At 42.5% G+C, this 21,337-nt stretch overlaps 2 protein-coding genes and 1 non-coding gene across 3 annotated transcripts; 2 read left to right on the plus strand and 1 right to left on the minus strand.

Annotated features, from left to right (window-relative positions):
* Positions 1–2,071: 2,071 nt before the first annotated feature.
* LOC117866013 (small nucleolar RNA Z247) lies at positions 2,072–2,212 on the minus strand. The gene has a single exon (XR_004642714.1). It is a non-coding gene; the product is annotated as a small nucleolar RNA Z247 (small nucleolar RNA).
* Positions 2,213–2,491: 279 nt separating this feature from the next.
* Positions 2,492–7,661, plus strand: LOC117863656 (zinc finger BED domain-containing protein RICESLEEPER 2-like). The gene is made up of 3 exons (XM_034747462.2): positions 2,492–2,695; positions 3,549–3,812; positions 5,742–7,661. The coding sequence occupies exons 1-3, from the start codon at positions 2,492–2,494 to the stop codon at positions 7,659–7,661; spliced, it is 2,388 nt and encodes a 795-aa protein (XP_034603353.2).
* Positions 7,662–10,303: 2,642 nt separating this feature from the next.
* On the plus strand, positions 10,304–13,583 carry LOC117865428 (probable carbohydrate esterase At4g34215). The gene is made up of 2 exons (XM_034749624.2): positions 10,304–10,987; positions 13,120–13,583. Exons 1-2 carry the CDS (start codon positions 10,331–10,333, stop codon positions 13,330–13,332), a joined length of 870 nt encoding a protein of 289 aa, XP_034605515.1. The 5' UTR covers positions 10,304–10,330; the 3' UTR covers positions 13,333–13,583.
* The last annotated feature ends 7,754 nt before the right edge of the window (positions 13,584–21,337 follow it).

The raw sequence follows: 21,337 nt of genomic DNA on the forward strand, positions 1-21,337 counted from the left end.
ACGGGCGCGGCGATGGCCCCTGCCTGTCCTAGCGTGCCACGCGGCTGGGCGCTAGACTCATCGCGGGGCGCGGGTGGAGACATGGCGGCACGCGGCGTGCTCGGGCTAGCGAGTGGAGACCGAACGCCATGCAGCATCGACTATCTAGCTAGCGGGATCGCTCGGGCGGATGAGGAAGGCATAGGCGCTAGCGGATCCACCTAGAAATCAGGGTTCATAGGCACTTGCGGAACATCGTCATTTTCAGAGACAGCCAGGTCTCTGTTATTGCATGGAAAGCTTCCTATTTCTTGCCTGTTTTGGGTGATCCAAGCATCATTTTGCGCCAAATTTTCTCCAGATTGCTCTTGCACATGTGACACAACACTAGAACCAAGATTATGATCATCAGTAGTATTAGCATTACAACTTACATCCTCAGAACTATTATTCAAAAGATAATCCAGTAAAAGAAGAATTTCTTGATGAAGGCGAGCACCAACGTTTTCATGGAGAGTTTCAAAAGGAAAAATAGATTCATCAAAGATTACATCATGGGAGATATACACATGACCAATTGGAATATTAAGACACTTGAATCCTTTGTGAATAGAGCTATAACCAACGAAGGCACATCTTTTTCAGCGAAAGGCAAGTTTTCTTGTGTTGAAGGGCCTAAGATTTAGCCAACATGCACACCCAAAGACACGAAGAGAGGCATAGTTGGTTTTTTCTTGAAGAAGAAGCTCTACTGGCATGTGATAATTGATGACTTTGCTAGGAAAAAGATTAATTAAATAAGTAGCGGTTAGGAAAACTTCATCCCAAAATTTTAAGGGCATTGATGCGTTTGCAAGAAGAGCAAGCCCAACCTCTATTATATGCCTATGTTTTCTTTCTGCAGAACCATTTTGTTGATGAGCATGAGGACATTAAACTCGATGGGAGATGCCAATTTTCTGGAAAAAGGAATGCAACCCCTCATACTCTCCTCCCCAATCTGTTTGCATGGATAAAATTTTCCTATCAAACTTGTGCTCAACAAGTTTTGGAAATTATGAAAGACTTAGAAAACTTCAGACTTCTTTCGAAGCAAATAGATCCATGTATATTTACTATAGTCATCGATGAAGCTCACATAGTATGTATGTCTACCAACAGATTCTAGAGCTGGACCCCATACGTTAGAGTGAATCAATTGGAGAGGAAAAGTAGACACATTATTTGAATTTGCATAAGGTAATTCATGGCTCTTGGCTCTTTGGCAAGGATCACAAACTGAGTTACTACTAGTATCATTTAGAAAAGATAATTTATTATTCTTTAGAACATCCTAACAATAGGAAAAGATGGATGACCCAAACGACTACACCACCTATACACGGATGGCTTATTGACTCCAAACTGTACTTTATTTGTGCTTGCTTCAGAAGAGCTTGAAACTAGGGGATAAAGGCCTCCTTCACACCTGCCTTGATGAAGAATTTTCTTTGTTGCTCGGTCCTTCATGATGAAAAGATTTGGATGAAATTCAAAGAATATATTATTATCAAAGGCAAGACGATGAACTGAAGCAAGACTTTTATGAGCGCTAGGAACATGCAATATATTTTTTAATAAAAGGTTGCGAATTGGGGTATGTAAAGTTAAATGACCAATACTTCTGATTTTCATACCTGAACCATTCGTTGTGTGGACTTGATCATGGCCGCCATACTAGTCATGTACCATCATCTTGTCCAATTCACTAGTAATATGATCAGTCGCACCGCTGTCAACACCATAGGCGGTTGAGCTTGATTTGTTGTTGTTCAATGGCTGGAAATCTTCTTCAAATCTGTGCCAACATTCAAGAGCGGTGTGATTGGTCCTACTACAGATCTGGCACTGGGGCCTGCTTGACTGTCCTCTAGATTTGAAGTTGTTGTTGGAGGAGTTGCCGCACCCTCCAGAGCTGCGGCCGCCTCACCCTCGCCCGACTTCCACTAGATCCACCATTGCAATGAGGGTTGAAGCCTCCCTGACCTCTAGAAGCTGAATTTGCTGAGGATTGGTAGTGACTTGCTGAACGCTGATCAAACACGTCCAGGCGCATCTCATATGCCATGACTTGAGCATAAAGGTCATTGATAGAGATGGGATCTGACCGGCCCAAGACAGAGGAGACAATGGGATTGTATTCAAAATCAAGACCATTCAAAATAAAGGATATCGTCTCATGATTGTAAATAGACTTCGCTGCAGCAGCAATTTCATCTCCTATGGCCTTCATCTTGTTGAAGTACGTCGCGATGTTCATGCTTCCCTTCTTGAGGCTTGCAAGTTGCATCTGTAGATTGGTTACTCTCGTGCATGTGATTCTGCCGAGTACATGTCTTCCAATGCCGCCCAAACTTCGGATGATGATGTCAACGTAGCTACCTAGGCAAACACTATGGACAACAGGGAGTTGACGAGATGGCCGAGTACCTGCTAGTCTTGCGCTAGCCAACTCTCATACGCTGCGTTGGAGATGTCGTTCTTCTTGTCATCTTGGATTGTTTTTGTTGGTGCCGGAATTGAGCCGTCAAGGATGCCAAGGAGGCGAGCACCCGTGATCGGCGGCAACACCTGGGCCTTCCAAAGAATGAAGTTCTCTCGCGTGAGCTTCTCGGAGACGGGTGACCCAAGAGCACTTGACGACGACGACGAGGAACTGGAGGCCATGACAGTAGATGTATTTTGAGGAAGTGGCTCTGATTACCATGAAAGAAGTAATGGTGATTAGGTGAACGTGGCTGCCTGCCTAGGCTAGCGCACAACTCCGCGTTAATATAGGAGGAATTCCCAATAGATTAGAAGAGTTTGATTACAACTTGTGATACAAGACACATATGGTTTAAACCTTCTCTATCTATACAAGATCTATCTGTAGCTCGAGGTTTAACCAACGCTTCTATGTATTTAATGTCATCACGTTCATTTGACATGTTAACACATGACTCTTTACAAGAAATATACCTATTTTTAACAGACTGATCATCAATACTTACAAAGTTTAATTCACGTATTGCATGAGGTTCCTATATCATGTAGCATAGGGAGTCATTGGCATTTCAGTTATTAAATATTATATGGAAAGTGACTTGTAAATGCAGCTTAGCTTTTATATCATTTCCCTATGGTAGACTGTTTCCAAAATAGTTTCTGTGACGTAGGAATAATTTGGCTCGTATATGATCACAGAACCTAATAGCAACAAAAACATCATTGCTGCTACTGCTGCTGCTGATCCCGTAATAAGGCTACCTGCCGTTTCAGCAGCTGCAGTGAAGGCTATGTTCCTCGATCGCGGAGCAGGAGGAAGATCATCTTCGGCAACTAGCTAGCTGCACTTGTGATCGAAAAACAAGTAACTCATGTGGCAATGATTCTATACCGTTTACGTTACCAACAAAGTTTCAGATTCCAATGTCACCTTTTGTTTTTGACTAGGCGTTTGTGCTAGGAAATTTCAGAAAATACTTATACCTGTTCTTTGTTTGTTTAACATTGTGCGCTTTGGCTCACTGACGTCCTTTCTCATGCAGTTTAAGAAAATGGAAGCTAAGATGTCGTTTCTTTCTGATGTTGAAAATCTGGTCTTACGATCGACAGAATTGACAGAGAAGATGCGGAAGAAGCTTATGGTGGAGCGGAGCGTGATAATCGCTTCTCTAATGGCTGCCGTGGCATCCAGAACAAACCAGCATGGGGCTCCTGGGACTACTGTCTCTGCCGGTAGCCCAGGTTCAGCAGCTGAGGCGCCCTTGAAGCCTAGCTGCTGTGCTGACCCACTGATCCAACTTCTAGAAGTATATAAAATGATGCAGGGCTGGCTTTTGTTGTCGCGCTAATTTGCCTGGTAAAAATCCAGTGTTAGTGTTACTGCGTCCAGGGTAACTTAGGGGTGTTTGATACTACCCGCTAAAGTTTAGCACCTGTCACTAACCCTGCAAATAGTTTGGGCTGAAATAACTTTAACAGTTTGGATTTTACTTTGGGCTTCCTTAGCTTGGGTGCTAATGGGCCAACACTGCTAACAAATTCACTTGGTTTGGGCTCCACCTCCCTAGCAGTTTGGTGTGGTGTGGTGATGAATAGTTATTATTGGAGTTCTAATGGGTCGTACCCGTGGGTTCCAACTGTTAAGAATCCGCCGGCCTATCCTACCACCTCCCGACCTCCGCCTGTTCTGTTCCGTTGTGTTCTCCGCCTCACTGACTCCCACCGGCCACCGCCGCCACCTCCGGTCCTCCGCCTCGCCTCCCTCCCTCCCCCTCCCGAGATCCCGCCGCCACCTCCGGTTCTCTGACTCGCCTCCCTCCCTCCCCATCCCAAGATCCCGCCGCCACCACCTCTGCCTCGCCTCCCTCCATCCCCCTCTCGAGATCCCGCCGCCATCACCTCCGCCTCGCCTCCCTCCCTCCCCCTCCCACTCCGCCACCTCCGCCTCACCCATAACAGCACCAGGCCACGCCTCCCACCCAACCTCGGAAAGATCCGGCGGCGGCGATGGCGGCGGCGGTTCCCTCCTCCTTTCCTCTAGCTCTCAAGATGCAGCAGTGAAGGCTCCTTTCTATCGTCTGCGAGATATCCTCGGCAAGCCTCTCTACTCCGTGCTCCTTCCTGAATCGCGTGGTATGTTCCCCTTTTCTGATGAACAAGTTCTTGTCTTCCTTAATACGGGTCAAAAGGAAGTTCTATAATTGTTGTATAATTGTTCAAGTTCTATAACTAAAGGAACTCTTTCGAGCAACAAGGACAATACAAGAAGCAAGACTTTTTCAAACATACTGGTTCGTGCAGACAGAGACAAGAAGAATTGAGGTGGAGAAGTTAATTCGTTTGGTACTTTCTTCAGCTATTCTTGTTTAATTCATCATTGTTTCCATTCTTTCCTGTGTAAAGGAAGCCTTAGTTTATACCCACTTCTGTGATGGAAAACCAGCATGGATGTATTAATGATAAGCACATATTTTGAGTTTATACCCACCATCTACCACTGAACCTGGAGCACCATTACTCAGATGCCAAACTGGTACATCATAAGCACTCTACTACTGTATGATTTATTCAACACAACTGGGAAAGCACATCATCATAACTCATGTTAATCCTAGAAGCCGATAAATGTTTACTTGTATGGTGATGGATGATTAAAATAAAATCTGGTAGCAGTTATATGTTGCATACAATAGAGTTCGTGGGGGAAGACCATGGTAGCAACAGTAAGAAGGGCAGAGTCTGATCCCTTGACCCCTTCGAATTGCATAGTATCACAACAACTTCCGGTTTCAGGTTTGCATAATTTGAACTATCGTCTGCTTCCCTGACAGGCATTGCACAGTTCAGTTTGTCTTAGTTGGAGGCTGCTACAAACGACTTCTCAGAAGATAGTTATGATAAAAGAGGCTACTACAAGGTACTCCCTTGCTTCGTTTGCTAATTTTGTGTTGGATTTTCGGACAATCATATAAAGTCTTGTTGTCAATTTGTCATTGTGAGTTGCTGTTGACATTGCTTCCTGTTTCTTGACAAGTGATACTGTCATTTTTTCCACAATAAAGAGATGGAGTATAAAATGTAAACATACAATTTCTGTTTGCTTGACAAGTGATACTGTCATTTCTAGTTCCATGTTGGTGTTACAGTGAAAGTTAAGTTTCTAGGCTGTTTAAATAGAACATGCTCTGTTTAAATAGAACTGTCACTTAAGTTCTGATAAGCCATAAAATTGTTAGGGATTCTTCAACATGTCTATTAACACATCGGAAAGCTCTGATGACTCTAATTCAACTCAAACACGTGCAAAAAGGTCCAAGGTGTGGGAACATTTTGAGCAGAATCTTGTGGAAGTGGATAATTGTTTTAGAGCTGTTTGCAAGTATTGTCGAATGCAGTTAAGCACCAAATCTGGAACTAGTAGCCTTAGAACCCACATTTCTCAATATTGTCATGCAATTGGGGAAGCCGAGAGGAACAGATTCATAGCAACCTTAAAGAAGCCCATAGAGAACTTTGTGTTTGACCCTCAGTTTAGTCATGAGCGTATGATAGAGTTTGTCATACATGCTGAAATCCCATTTAACAAGTTTGAGGATCCATACTTCAAACCATGGGTTCAGTCCATGCAGCCAACTCTAAGTGTTGTGGGACGGCAAACTGTTCACAATGATTGTCTAAAGAAGTACCAGAGAATGAAGCAAGATATTCAGAATGAACTTGAAAGCCTAGACTCCCATGTGTGCTTGACATCGGATTTGTGGACATCAATTCAAAACTTAGGCTACATGGTTGTAACAGCTCACTATATCACTCCTGACTTCAAGATCAAGAAGAAGATAATAAGTTTCAAAGAGGTCAAATATCCACACTCAGGGTTTGCTATCGAAGAAGCACTTGTCAGCTGCTTGACTGAGTGGGGCATACGAAACAAATTGTTTACTCTCACAGTGGACAATGCTAGTAACAACAACACTGCATGTGACCTGTTGGTAGATACTCACAAGTATGAGTTGATGCTTGAGGGTGCACATTTGCATGTGAGATGTTGTGCGCATATTCTGAATATTTTGGTTCAAGATGGGATGAAAATTATTCATGAGGGGATAAAGAAGATTCGGGAGCTCTTGAAGTACATTGTCTCTTCTCCCTCAAGAATGCAAGCTTTTAATGAAATTGCAGTGGTGAATGGTCTTCCAACAAAACATGGTATTGCTCTTGACATACCCAACCGTTGGAATTCCACCTTCAAGATGGTTGCAGAAGCAATCAAGTACAAGACCGTCCTGAATAGCTATGCAAATCAACATGTAGAAATTCCTCCAAATGAACAAGAATGGAGCACAGCTGATTCAATCTGTAAGTTTCTTAAAACTTTTGAAGAGGCTACAAAAGCAATATCGGCTCATAGGAAACCAACTTCATACATGTTCTTACCTTTAATTGTTTCAATTCGAGATGCCTTGGATAACCCTTCTTGGCAGACAAGTGTGGCACTACAAGACTTGGCTACAGGCATGAGTATCAAGTTTGAAAAGTATTGGGGTAGAGATTTTGATGAGTCAAACCAGCCTATTGCTCGCAGAAATAAAAAGGATTATGATGTCAACCTTGGAATTGTTATTGCAACAATGTTAGATCCGAGGGGAAAAGCAGAATATGCAGAGTTCTTCTACCAGAAGATTTGTAGCAATATAGATCAGATTGATTCAAGTGTTGATGCTGCTCTAGTTTGGATGAAAAAATACTTCCTGGAGTATGAGCAACGCTTGAGGAGAGTTAGTGCATACTCTGTTACATATGCAAGTGAGGGCAGCATTTGTGTGGGCTCACCGGTGCTTGCGAAAAGGCAGCTAGGATCAGAATTTACAAACTTCAAGTCAAGTCGGAGAAAGACTCGTCCACCAAAATCTGAATTTGACATCTACTTTGAAGAAGATTGTGTGGAAGACATTGAAAACTTTGACATTTTGGCTTGGTGGAAGGCACATGCTGAGAAGTTCCCGATCTTATCAGTTATGGCACGTGATTTCCTCGCCATTCCTCTTAGTACCATTTCTTCCGAATCAGCCTTTAGTCTTGGAGATAGGATTCTTGGGGAGTCAAGAAGCTCACTAACTCCAGAGATGTTAGAAGCCCTTGTGTGTGGGAAAGACTAGTTATTCAAGGAAAAAGATGCAGACAATGAAGGTATACCCTCATTCTGTTTTGGCATGTGTGCATATTTCCATGTTCATTTACTTACTATATGCTCATTATATTGCAGGTCAACAAATTAGTGAAGATCAGACTAGTGAAATGGTCACCTTTGTCACTCCATCAGGTTTTACACAACACATACATCCTATTTTAAACATCCTTTATTTCTGTTTTAACATGCTTTATTTCTGTTTAAACACACACTAAATGGATGGACTCATATATGTTCTTTTTTTCACTGTTTGCTACTACATTTAATAGTTTGAGTGTTTTTTTTAGTTGCTAAGTATCAGTTGATCTATATTTGCATCTTGATGTGCTGTAGGTCTCGTGTAGCTAAAAAGCCTGGAGCTTTCAGACACTGAAGTTGGGAGCAATGAACTTCGACATCTCTCAGGTTTGTTTATGCTAGCAGTATCATAGGTTTGAGTTCACTGAAGTCTCTTAATCTTGACAATCGATGCTCTGGTAAATTGAGTTCACCGGTCTATTTGAGTCTTCTTTTTTTTCTTAAATAAAAAAGGAACAAGCAGGAGTTCTGCTGTTCATATATTAATAAAGAAGAGGAGCAAAGGTCTATTTAAGTCTTGAATAGTTGAATGCATATTACTAGTATGTTGAATTTAAGAGGAGATCCATGTTTACTCGAAATAGTAGATATTACTGCTGATTCTGGCTTATATTGCAATTCACCCTGTGAGTTGGATGAGAACTTGGTCTATGCAGCTAATGGAGAGCTCATCAGGGTGATGCTTATTGCTTATTCTGGTTTTAAGTTAGCTGTTTCTAGTGTCTTGCAGAGGGGAGAGCAAGATGGTTGTAACATTTTTTATCTTTTGGTCCCTGTACCATTGTTTGCGTGTCTGTTTAAGAGCTAATATAGAGATTGCTGTTAGGCATGTTGCCAGTTTACATTTTGATCTCATTTGCTTTGCCTGATGTCATATGTCCTGCTTAATTACTTGGTCTCATTTTGATCTGTGTTCCTCTCCAGTTTGGCCGCGCTCTGCTGCTGCTGCGTGCTGGAGGAATGCTGTGGCCTCTTCTGAGATTTTAACTCTTAGCTACTTCTAGTCTTGGTACTTGGCATTCAGTCCCAAGCAATTGATGCTAGCATTATGGAGCATCGTCTGAGTATAGAACCAGGCAGTATTGTGTCTTCGTCTATGCTTTGTAATAAAGGCTTTTATGCATCCTTTTGGATTGGACGTCAGGTTTTTGGAAGAACATCCTGGCTTGCTGTGGAGTGTAGCACCAGCACCCGATCAGAGAACAAGCGTGAACAGCCTGTATATATATGTAACATAGGTCTTTGCAACTTGTTTGACTACTAGTAGCTATCTAATGGGTTCTTATTGGGTTGTAACCATATTTGGCAAGCAGTTTGTATAACTTATGCACTGAAAAGTTTGGGGTGGTATGGTGTGTGATGGTGGAAGTTTGATTTGGAGTGGGTTAAATTTATATATTTGTGAGAATGGGTTGGTGGGGTTACAGTTTGGGTTCCAACCCAATTAACAGGTTGACCTGTCACGTCGGATGTTTGGATACTAAGTAGAAGTATTAAAAATAGACTAATTACAAAACTAATTGCATAGATGGAGTCTAATTCGCGAGACGAATCTATTAAGCCTTATTAGTCAATGATTTGACAACGTGGTGCTACAGTAACCATTTGCTAATGATGGATTAATTAGGCTTAATAGATTCGTCTTGTGAATTAGCCCAAGGGTTCTGCAATTAGTTTTATAATTAGCTCATGTTTAATCCTCCTAATTAGCATCCGAACATCCAATATGACACTGCTAAAGTTTAACATCTAGTATTCAAACACTCTCTTAATTTTAGGGTCACGCTAAGGGTGCGGTTAAAACCAAGACCCTGTACATAGCTTGTTACCATGCTATGTTTAACTGAATTTATGTAGGAATGTAATCTCACCCGTACGGTAAGTATTACACTGGTTGAAGATATAGGATTCGATGCTCGTGTGGACTGCGCTGCATAGATGCTCACAGTACACTTTCAGCAGTATGTTGGCTTGTTCTTTCATCCTATCCTTCTAATTCATAGGGGAGAATACATCTGGCACCACTGGTAAAGCATTAAAATCCATAAAGATGGCATCGATAAAAACGGGTTCTAGGAAACGGCACTGAAGATTTGGTTCAAACACTGCCATCATCCTCCTCGATCTCTATTTTCATTATTGTTCAACGCAACACAGCTTTTACTTGTACGAAATGGCCCCACTTTTAAGTATGCCCACGTGTTGGCCAGGGCCGTTTTATTCCAAGTCCTTTACTTGAAATGCCGGAATTCCGTGGTGTTTAGAAAATTCCGTGCTAGTACCGTTTTGCTTCAATCTCAAATTTTTGTCACGTCTTTTTTCAAAAAAAAATATTGTCACGTAACACAGAATTTAGCAAATGTAGGCCAAAGTCTGAACATGCAGGTAGGGTGTGTCGCACGTGTGTGGGTGGACAGGTGGTGCCGTGGTGTGGTGGGGGTCACCCAAAGGCCAAAGCCAGCCGAAACGTCCAAGTCAACCAACGCAGCGGGCAAGCCAACCGTCCCTTCTCAAAAGCTGCTGGGCCGAGCCGGAGCCACAAGCCCAGCCCAGTCAACCATGAAGCCGGCGGCGGCCCGGCGGCCGCTGCTGCTGTGCGCGCTGGCGGCGGCGGCGGCGCTCTCCTTCCTCCTCGTCGCGCCGCCGCCGCCGCTCGCCGCGCACCTCTCCACCCTCCTCCTCACCTTCCCGGCCTCCCCCTACGCGCCGCGCCCCAAGCTGCTCTTCCTCCTCGCCGGCCAGTCCAACATGGCCGGCCGGGGCATCGCGCCCTCCCCGCTGCCGCCGCCGTTCCGCCCGCACCCGCGCGTGCTCCGCCTCGCCGCCTCCAGGCGCTGGGTCGTCGCCGCCCCGCCGCTCCACGCCGACATCGACACCCACAAGGCCTGCGGCCTCGGCCCCGCCATGCCCTTCGCGCACCGCCTCCTCCGGGAGTCTGGCGGCGACTCCTCCCTCGTGCTGGGCCTCGTGCCGTCCGCGGTGGGCGGCACCAGGATCTGGATGTGGGCGAGAGGGGAGCCGCTCTACGAGGCCGCCGTCGCCCGGGCGCGCGCCGCACTGGGCGCCGGCGGAGGGACGCTCGGCGCCGTGCTCTGGTTCCAGGGGGAGAGCGACACCATCGAGCTGGACGACGCCACGGCCTACGGTGGAAGGATGGAGCGCCTCGTCAACGATCTCAGGGCCGATCTCGGCATCCCCGACCTGCTCGTCATACAGGTCAACTTCTGCTTCCGTCGTGGCATCAGGCCAAATTTGTTTCTTTACGGGAAAACTAGTCTAGGCATTATTGAGCCTACTAAAAGTTGGCTCCTTTCTGATTAACATCAGCGCCAGTACTGCTTGATAGCGTAAACACTCTTTTAGGCAATTGGTGGCCTTACTTTTACTGAAAGCAAGTGATAAAGTTGATCAGTTTAGGTCATCAGCCTGGTCATTTCGAAGAATTTTGCTGAAATTCAGCTTAATTTCCATTGCTAGTCAAACAGTGTGGATGCTACAAATGCTCTGCTCAATTTCCATTCGTTTCCATGCAAATTGATTGCTTGAGGAACTAGTAATTGGCTAAACAAAATTTGGCTGTTTTATGGGCAAAATTGTCCCTTCAATCCAGGTGTACTTGCTGTTCCGGGCTCATCTTGACTAACTATAAAATTAGTAGCCCGACGATTGGCCTTGTATGGGGGAAAGAATGCTGAACATGCCACTATGCCAGTCACCCTTCCTCATGTACGCTACTTTCACTCTACTCTTTTGCATTCACTTGAAAATCAAACCAGATTGAAAGGGTCATGTCTTTGACATACTCCAGCTGGAAACCTATGACCCTTTGAGTCCTTAGAACTCACTCCACATGAAATTATTGCAAAATGTTAAGAGATACATGACCCGAGGAACTACTGATAGAGAGCTCCCATACATTTGACCATCACTCTTTGTGGAAATGAAACATAGAAACACACTGAAACTCTGCATCGAGTACAACTTCTGTAGTAGATCAAGTTAAGTTAATGCATTTTTTTGTGGGTGAGGAAGTCATCATTATCTCATAACTGCAGGTTAATGTAAATCAATTGGTTGATTCTTAGATATGCAACATGTAGTACATATGAAAACCTCCATGCAAGAATGGCATGACTGAAAACATGTTGTACTAAAGTTCCAACATAAGTAACAAAAAGTTGCTTGTGACTCACTGAAAGTACTCTAGTTGTCAATGTGCTAACTAGGGCCACCCTTCTGTGAACCATTGGAGTAAAGAATGGAACATTCATTTAGCTACCAAGCCTTTTAAGGAAATAGTACATCCTACCAAATGGCTGATGCCATATGAAATGGCAGCATGCTAAAGACAACCAAACTAAACGCAATAACTTTGTTTTAAGAAATTTTGTGGCTCTTGCCAAGCATCTTTTTAAATAATGGTCTTCCTCCAAGCAACAGTTAGTATATTACAGGACACACTACACACTACCTAATAACTAGGTATGACTTTTACGGGGGTGCTTGGATCCCTTGCTGGACCTTGCTTTGCCTAGCTAGGCAAGAAAACTTGCATTTGGTTTCTGAGCAAGCTCTTCCTGAAGTCTGTGATGGCAAGCTTTTTGCTTGCTTCTGAGGGAGAGGGATTTTTGCTAGGCCTTGCTCGAGCTGGCGAGGTGAGGCTAGGCTGGCCAAGGTACCAAGCGCGCCCAACATCACTATCATATTTCTTACCTTTGACTCAAAGTGGTTATGTTTTTGGTCTTTGTGAGAATAGCACAGGACTGATGACTAATTTGAGATTTTCATTTTCTGATAAAAGTATAGTAGATCCTTTTTATCAGGTTTAATGATCCATTTTTTCCTTGAACAAGCTTAATCCGAATGGTCCAAGGAGGGCACTTTACCACCAGGAGCTAGGAGATTGTTGCTAGTCACTCTGCAGTTTACCCTTTAAGGCACTACCTTTACCAGCGGTCAATTCACATGTTTTTTGTGATTCTGGGCTTTAGTTGAGATATGAACTGGAGTCCAGTACAGTACTCTGTCTAATGAAGCTTCAGTGAATATGATGTAGGGAAAATAACATTGGTTATTCTTGTTTCTATGCCTCAAGACTAACTTTGTTTACACATGTACATTCTGGTTACCCCATTGATCTGGATATGTTTATGTGTTAGTAAAGTTCTAAAAATCTGTGAATAACATGTTCTGGGATCTTAAGCTCTGAACATTTAACGAATCTACACCCACTTACCTCTGTTTTCAGCTTTATTATCCTTGGTGAAAAGATCATTTATTTTATTTTTCCTACGTCAGTGTATCCAGAGTGAGAAATAAGAAACTGTTTTGTCACTTGTTCCCTTCAGGTTGGTCTTGCATCAGGAGAGGGGAATTACACTGATATTGTAAGGGAAGCTCAGAAAAATATCAAACTTCCTAACGTCATTCTTGTGGATGCAATTGGATTGCCACTCCGGGACGATCAGTTGCACCTCTCCACAGAAGCTCATCTCCGGCTGGGTGACATGCTGGGCCAAGCCTATTTGAAATTTAACTCATCCACAGATTCAAGACAATGATGTCGATATTCACTGAACCTGTTGTTAGGTGTAGGGTCAAATGACGAATACCATCATTCTTTGGGGATATTCTGTTGTAGAGTGTAGATCATTGTACAAGAGGAATGAGTTTCTACTCATGGGTGCACATGTAATAAAAGGGTGGATACCCGGTAGAAACTTAGCACAAATAGTTCAAGTGTTGTATATTACACAAGAAAAACAGAGCCCTCCCCTCCATTCAGGAAATACAATTTGCCAGCATTTTGTTAGTTTCTGATGGAGTCATTGCACATTTAGATCATGTTTGCAAACTATGATCATATTCGATGATTGGAAATGTATGGAACCAAGGCTGTGTTTCAATGGTACGATTTTAGCTCTAGCGTGGTCTCGAACGATTACAGGTCTATTTTGTTTTCTTAGAAAAAGAGAATGCAATAGTAATACTCCCTCCTAGGAGGATGAAAATGGATCGGATATGAACATATGTACGCGGATACAAATACAAAACAGATTGGATATGAACGGATGTATGCGGATACAAATACATATAGTTATTTTTTTCTCGGATCGAATTCGAATAGGAATAGTGCCAAGATTTGTCAACTATTGATATTCATCCTATTCGGATATTAGAAAATTCAACTTTGAGTATCAAATATGTACGGATATTGAATGTCCGGATTCGGATACGAATTATCCATTTAAGTGCCTAAACCAATTCGGTCCCTACTCCCTCCGTTCTCAAATATATGACATTTATGACAAGCTTTGAACTAATTTACTTGTTCTAAACGTCATATATTTATGGATGGAGGTAGTACTATGCAGAGATTTACAAACACATTTTGCATATATCTTTGTAAAACTCTCTAAAACCCATACATATAACGACCAGCATTCAGCTGCAAAGTTTCAGATTGATTTTTTTTGTATTTATTATGGTCTCTATCATTTATCATTTGAAATCCAAGTTCAACCGTGCTCAACGAGCCAAGCCGAGCTATAGTGAGATTGTCTTTCAAGTCGAACCTATTAATTTCAATTCCATATATATGGTCGTGATCCTAACATCTATATATGAATCTAATAGAATTGTATATATATGTCGGATCTGGCTACTGTTAATGCAAAAATCGGACGGTAACCTTCGTGTACTAACACACGAAACCTGAGAGATCTGCTTCGCTCAAGTACAAGTTGACCCTCTCGATCCAAGGCGTGCCAGTCAATTTGACCTACCAATTGACAAGGACAATGAAGGCATTAAATCTGAGAGCGAATCGGCTGGTGTTCCGATTAGCTCCAAGAGATTGTAAACGGCCAAGTAGCCGATGCAGAAAAAGACAATCAGCTAGGTCAGCTGATGTATGCGTAATCAATGCAAAGGAATTGTTAAAAAACAACCTAAACAATGCTACACGAACCGCACTTGAAACAGATCTAGTCGGCTATAGAACAATTCTTGATTGAAAAACAGGATAAGCAGCTGATTGGAATCTATTCCAAGCTTGGAAGAACCCGTGAAAAAGGGAACTTTGGCGAAGTCGCCGACTTGAAAGTAAATTGTGAATAAAGTGAATTTGTTTATTGGTGTGTACATCTTTTTTAGATCTCTCTGGGTCTCTATTTATATCCCAAACTCAAGACTCCTACTCCTGGTCGACTACGACGCACTACAATATCTATAACCAAAGAAACAAACTTTCTAAACAAAACGACTCGTATAAGAGTCGAAAACGAACTTGGACTCTATTAACCAACCCTATATCCACTATCTTGCAACCTCCTCGTCGATCAAGACTTTTTTTTTTGCCTCTTATCGGTCGAAGCTCCAGCACCTCTGATCGGCTGGAACCCTCCTACTTGCATCGGCTAGACCCCATCGGTTCCCATTGGCTGAATCCTCCTGTCCTCATTGGCTGATCCTCCAGGACTCCATCGGCCAATTTTACTAGCCATTGCTCCTATATCACGCATCAGCATCTCTGCTTCCTTTTGACGCCAACTTTTAATACGTGTCAATAAATAACGTCAACAGCTACATAATAGTTATTTTGTGGCTGGCTATAGAGAATGACTATAATCTATGTCCAGCCATAAAATAGCTTATTCTGCACATCCAACGCATTAGATACACTGACGTTTGGTTCCTCACACGGCCACAGTCCTCCCCGTCCAATTGCCGCGGCTTCCTTGCTTGTTCCGTTTCCATTTGCATGAGCTACAAGCCATCCAGCCAGGGCGAGCGAGCCGACGTGCAGGCTGCATGAGCCGGCCAGGTTTTTCTAGTAAATGACCGTTATTACCGTTGCATTTACTACTAAATAAAACATGCATGCCTATTATTTTGTCTACATGGTTCATGTGAGCGCGCTGCAGGGCTACAGAATGTGCCTGAGTTCTTTTTGTTCACACGTGCATGCCAGTGCACAATGGTTACGAGAATGGCTCAGGTAACATATCGGAATTTGCTATTTGGTAGCACGTGAATTACGACAATGGCGCAAGTACTACTACTTTGGTTATTTTGGACACAACTTACTATTTGTTTGTATTTACATGTAGCAGTATCAATTTACTACAGAATAAGGTACGATTTGTTATATTGAAGTTACGAGGAACCAGTTACTATAACAAAGATTAATTTATCATGCTATTTTATAACTAATATGGTTTCAGACAACAATGTAGTCGACTTACTAGAATTGATATGTCCATTTTTGTATGTCATAATTTATTATAAATCAATTGTAACATAATTTAGACTAGGAGTTACCACAACTATTTAGCATCAAGATGCTTTGAGGATAGGTCAAGATGCTCCGAGGAATAGCAGGATGTAACTCAATGGAAATAAGAGTAGGATGCAATACAAATTATGGTAAAACCATGGTGGCATTTGCCACAAATGGTGTAATTTATTTACTATAAAATGGTAGCTAAATTTTTTTTTAGACCAATATGTTAGGTATTGTGTAGCAGTAGCACAAGTATGAATTCCGACAACGGCAGGGACAATGTACTGGAATTTGAATTGAATTAATAGAAAAATATGGATGATATAGGGCATGAATTACAACATCAGTTTTAGTGACGTAAATGATGTACTGGACAAAAACAAAAGTACATTAAACTGATTTTGTGATCTTGTGGGCGATGCTGTCCAGAATGTGCTCCAAGCTTAATTCTGGCTAATGCTGCTCACCTTCATGATCGGACAGCGAGCACTGCCTGTACCAGAAAACAACTAGTTAATATATGCTAACCTGCCAGTTAAACCAATTATATGCTAACCTGAAAGGAGAAACTACTGAGCATGGAGAAGAACTACTAACAAGCAATTTCTATATCAGTTTGTACAAACATTCGGCAAAAAAATCAGAGATTCGGTCATGGTAGTGTGGTTTGATGAATCGGACAAGTAAATGCTATCAATCGAGGAATCCGGTGGCCATCAATTGATTGATGGCTGTGGTCAAATCGGATTTTGGAGAAAATCAAAAGGTCAGCAGAAATCAAAGTAAATCATGCGGGATGAATTGGGGAAACAGGTTGTTACGAAACGGTTGTGCTTCTGTGTAGCTGGAATAAAAGCGCAGATACAGCAGCTAACAAAGAAAATAATTAAATATTGAAAAAATCATGTAGATCTAGACTAGGGGTCTGTTTGGATCCAACGTTCTAAATTTTAGAACATGTCATATCGGATATTTACATATTAATTAGAAGTATTAAATATAATCTAATTACAAAACTAATTGCACAGATGGAGTCTAATTCGCGAGACGAATCTATTAAACCTAATTAGTCCATGATTTGACAATGTGGTGTTACAGTAACCATTTGCTAATGATGGATTAATTAGGCTTAATAGTTTCGTCTCACGAATTAGTATAGGGGTTCTACAGTTAGTTTTATAATTAGCTCATGTTTAGTCCTCCTAATTAACGTCCGAACATCCGATGTGACCCTCCTAAAGTTTAATACCTTGTATCCAAACACCCCCTAGATCGATGGAAACACGAAAGGAAAAATGAATATGTTATACGTTGGTGGAGTGTTGGGACACGCCCAATAACCGAGCAATCTCGAGCAGCGTGCATCGACAAAAACTTTCTAACCTCACAAGATAGAGGACAATGGACAAAATTCATTTAACCTCGCAGGTTCTAAACTAACCTATAAACTAGGTCCTCGCAATTCGTTTGCCATTTCGACTTCGAGACTAATGGTTATCTGCTTGATAGCTAAGATACCCTCAAGCGCTCAAAGCTAACCTTGAGCACCAAACTTTTCGCTATGTTTTTCTACTCAGGGTCAGGACTAATCTGTATGCCTCGAGGTTGGAGACACAAGGCTAAGGAATTCCCTCAACACAAGGCTAAGGTTGTGAAGCAGAAGACTTAAACTGACGCAGAGAAGAAGCCCCGAGGTTAAGGACTCAAAGGCGTGAGAAGCGTGAATACATGAAGGCATGAGAAGCATGACTACATGAAGGTGTGAGAAGCGTGACTACAAGGAAGCGTGAGTTGCGTGACCACGTAGGAGAGTTCAATTTGTACATGTTACCCTAAAGACCTTTATGTAGGGTATATCCTAGGAATGTAGTAGGTGAGGAAGGACATTTACGGTATGTAAAATGACCTCCAAGTCACTATAAAAGGGGAGCCCTACCCCGTTGTAAAAGGCGGATGGTTTTCAAGAGATTGTAAGTGTTTTACCCATTCCATCAGTTGTGCTCGAATTCCTTTGAGACCAACAAAGCGTCCACCGTGTTCTCAACAACGAAGCAACCCATGATGCCACCAAAAAAGAAGAAGAAGACTGTTGAGGGTGAGAGAGAGCAGTAGAGACAACTCGTTCCTGTTGAAGAAGACAACATGAACACTTTAGAAAAACTGAAAAGAATAGAAGCCAGCCTAAGAACAAGGAGTGAGAAAAAAAGAGCTGAGTAGGAGACCTCGAGCCAAGCGCAACCACAAACAAGGACACAAAATGATCCACTTGGAGAGATGGAGAAAGAATTAGCCTTGGTACTAAAGCTACTTGAAATGTTGAAAAAAGAAAAAGAAAAATTCGCTCAAGAGCTGCAAGCTCAATGACTAGCAGCCAGCAAAATAGCAAAATTGAATGAAGCAAGAAAACAGCTAGCAGAATTGCAAGAAGAGCTGGATGAGCTGCAATACCTGCACACCACACCACCACAACCGCCAACTTCTTGAACAACATGCCACAAATGACACACCTATCCCACAGCCAAATTCTAGCCTTGTTGGACATAACACCACAACGATGACAAACACCTGCATAACAACTGACAAAAATTCTCCATTATCTTTGAGCTTGCAAACAGTTCCGTGGCCTACAACTTGCAAGGTGGTCACATTGCCAAAATTCAATGGGCAAAATAAGCCTCGCCAATTCCTAATGAGCTACAAGGCTGCAGTAGCATCTGCTGGAGGAGATGATGTGGTCTTAGCCAAATCCTTAATCATAGCCTGCGAGGGAGCAGCGCTTATTGGTACTCACTACTTCCACCACAGTCTGCATACAGCTGGATAAATCTCAAAACCAAGGTGATACAAAATTTCCAAGGTTTCCATTGGACAGCTTCAAACCCGAGTGACCTATTCCATTGCATCCAAAAAGACAAAGAGCCTTTGGCTAGCTATGTCAAAAGATTTGTGCAGTTAAAGTCATAAACTCCTGATGTGGATGAAAGTGTAGCCATAGCTGCTTGCATCCGAGGGCTAACTCCAGGCCCAACAGCCTCGCACCTAACAAGGGAAAGACAAAAACCATGGAGGTTCTGTTTGCTAAGCTGGAAAAGTATTGCAGATTAGATGAAGATCACAAAAAAGAGTGATGGAGAGAAACCACCAAAGGCAAGCCGAAAAAGATCAAAATTGGCAAGCCTCGAGGTACAACTACGTGTAACATCAGCACCCATACCCAGCTCAACAAGTATTGTCAATCGAGGGTGCTCAATCCTCGCAGCAACAAAATCAAAATTATAACAGGCATCCTTAGCAGCAGCAACCACCAAATTTTGGTAGTGGACGGAGAGGTAGTTACACCAAAAGAGGAAGAGGCCGAGGAAGAGGACAACAACCAACCTCGAATGTTCTACTGCACCTTCCATGGCAAGCAAACCACAGAACTGACTTTTGTCTAGAAATTAAAAAAAACCTTGGAAAGAATAGCTGAAGAGAAAAAAGCTGCTGTGGCACCCAAAACCATCCACCATACTTCTTTTGGCCACAACAACCATACTTCCCAAACACTAACCTCATAAACTTTCAACCTACTATGATGTGGCAACATTCACCACAATTCCAGCCTCAAACTTAGCAAGCCTCACAAGCTGCGAGCTTCGCATCCTCTCAGCCTCTACACGATATACCACTACCTTCACCAAAGCTATCCAACGAAATTCCTAAAGCCGAGGCTAACAACACATAGAACAACAACCCCAATGCTTTACCCACTTACAGCATGATAATGCCAATATTAGGAGGATCCTCGCAACTTGAACACCCAAAAGACAGTCCAAACGCCTTGCCCACCTATGGCATGATAATGCCAATAGCTGGAGGATCTCTTCTTGAGTTCAAAAATAAAAGACAAAAGAGAGATTACTTCAGGCAAGTAAATACAATCATACGTGATGGGCCTCCAGCCCAGCTAGAGTCGGCACACATGCCCATCTCTTTCATAGAAGAAGATTTCAAATTGAAAACAGCCTCGCATAACGATGCGATGGTGATTATTAATTAAACTAGCCCTTGAACATGAATAAATGTTTCTGGAAGAATTTGTGAAGATATGATTCTGAAATTTCTACAAATGCTTCCCTTTTGCACAAGTGATCTACTGTAAAAATTTGAGATGCATTTGACTTCTACAGCATTTATTAAAAATCAAATAATATTAATTTGCAGAACATGAAGAATTATTTTTAACTTAAGTTTCATCAACAGTCTAGCTCCACAAATTTTACAGAAGGGTTACCAACACCAATATATATTACTGTAGATTGTTTAGAGTTTTAGGAGCATGCAAACTATTTATTACATAATAAAGACCTTAAACAACATGTATTTTCTTAAGCAATCTAAAAGACATATTTTACAGGAGCCATTATTTTTACTAGTCACACATGTACATCAGGAACCTAACAAAATTTACTTTGCATGCTGACCTATTTTCCACTATTTATTACGCAAATAACAAGATTAAAATAGAAATTAATTATTTGAATTTAAAACAATAGGGCAAAAATTACAGATCTGAATATGCATGTCAAAAGGAAGCTAACAAAAGTGGTTTCATTTTTTCAGAGCATCCTATGATTTATTATGCATTTAAATGGCTTTTATACAAAATAATTTCTAGGCTAGATACATGACACTAAAATGCTCATGAATATTTTTAAATGAAACTAGACATCATCAGGAACCTAGCAAAATTAGTTTCATATTTTTCCCAGGTTTCTACATTTTTCTACACATTTCCAAAGTTTTAGCCATTTAAATGGATTTTAAATTCAAATCTGAACTTTGCGTTTTACAGATTGGTCCTTTGAAACTTTTAAAGTTTCACAACTAGGCTCCTATGTTCTTGCGCTGAGGACCTTGGACAGATTTGGGGTTTTGCAATGTCGTGGGGCTTGGCCGGCGGTGCTCCGGCGGCGCTCCGACAGGAATTCCGGCGAGGATAGGGCAAGCTAAGGGCACAGGTGTGTTGAGGGGCTCACCGAGGGTTGGCGGGTTGTGGGAGTCACGAGCGGAGGAGGTATGGAGGCGGCGGTCGACGGTGAGGTCTCAGGCGCGGCGGGGGTGTTTCTTCTCCGGTGACGGCGGTGGCAGAGGAGGCCGAGGGAGTGCTCGGGGAGGTGTTGTTGGGCGCGTGTGGTGCTCGAAGGGTTCAGGGAGCTCTGGTGAGGGTCGAGTGAGGTGGTTTGATGGCGAGGGGGCACTGGCGAGCTCGGGAGGGGCTTTTATAGCGGCAAAGCGACATG

This window comes from Setaria viridis, chromosome 7 (genome assembly GCF_005286985.2).
Source record: "Setaria viridis chromosome 7, Setaria_viridis_v4.0, whole genome shotgun sequence".
NCBI classification, from domain to species: domain Eukaryota; kingdom Viridiplantae; phylum Streptophyta; class Magnoliopsida; order Poales; family Poaceae; genus Setaria; species Setaria viridis.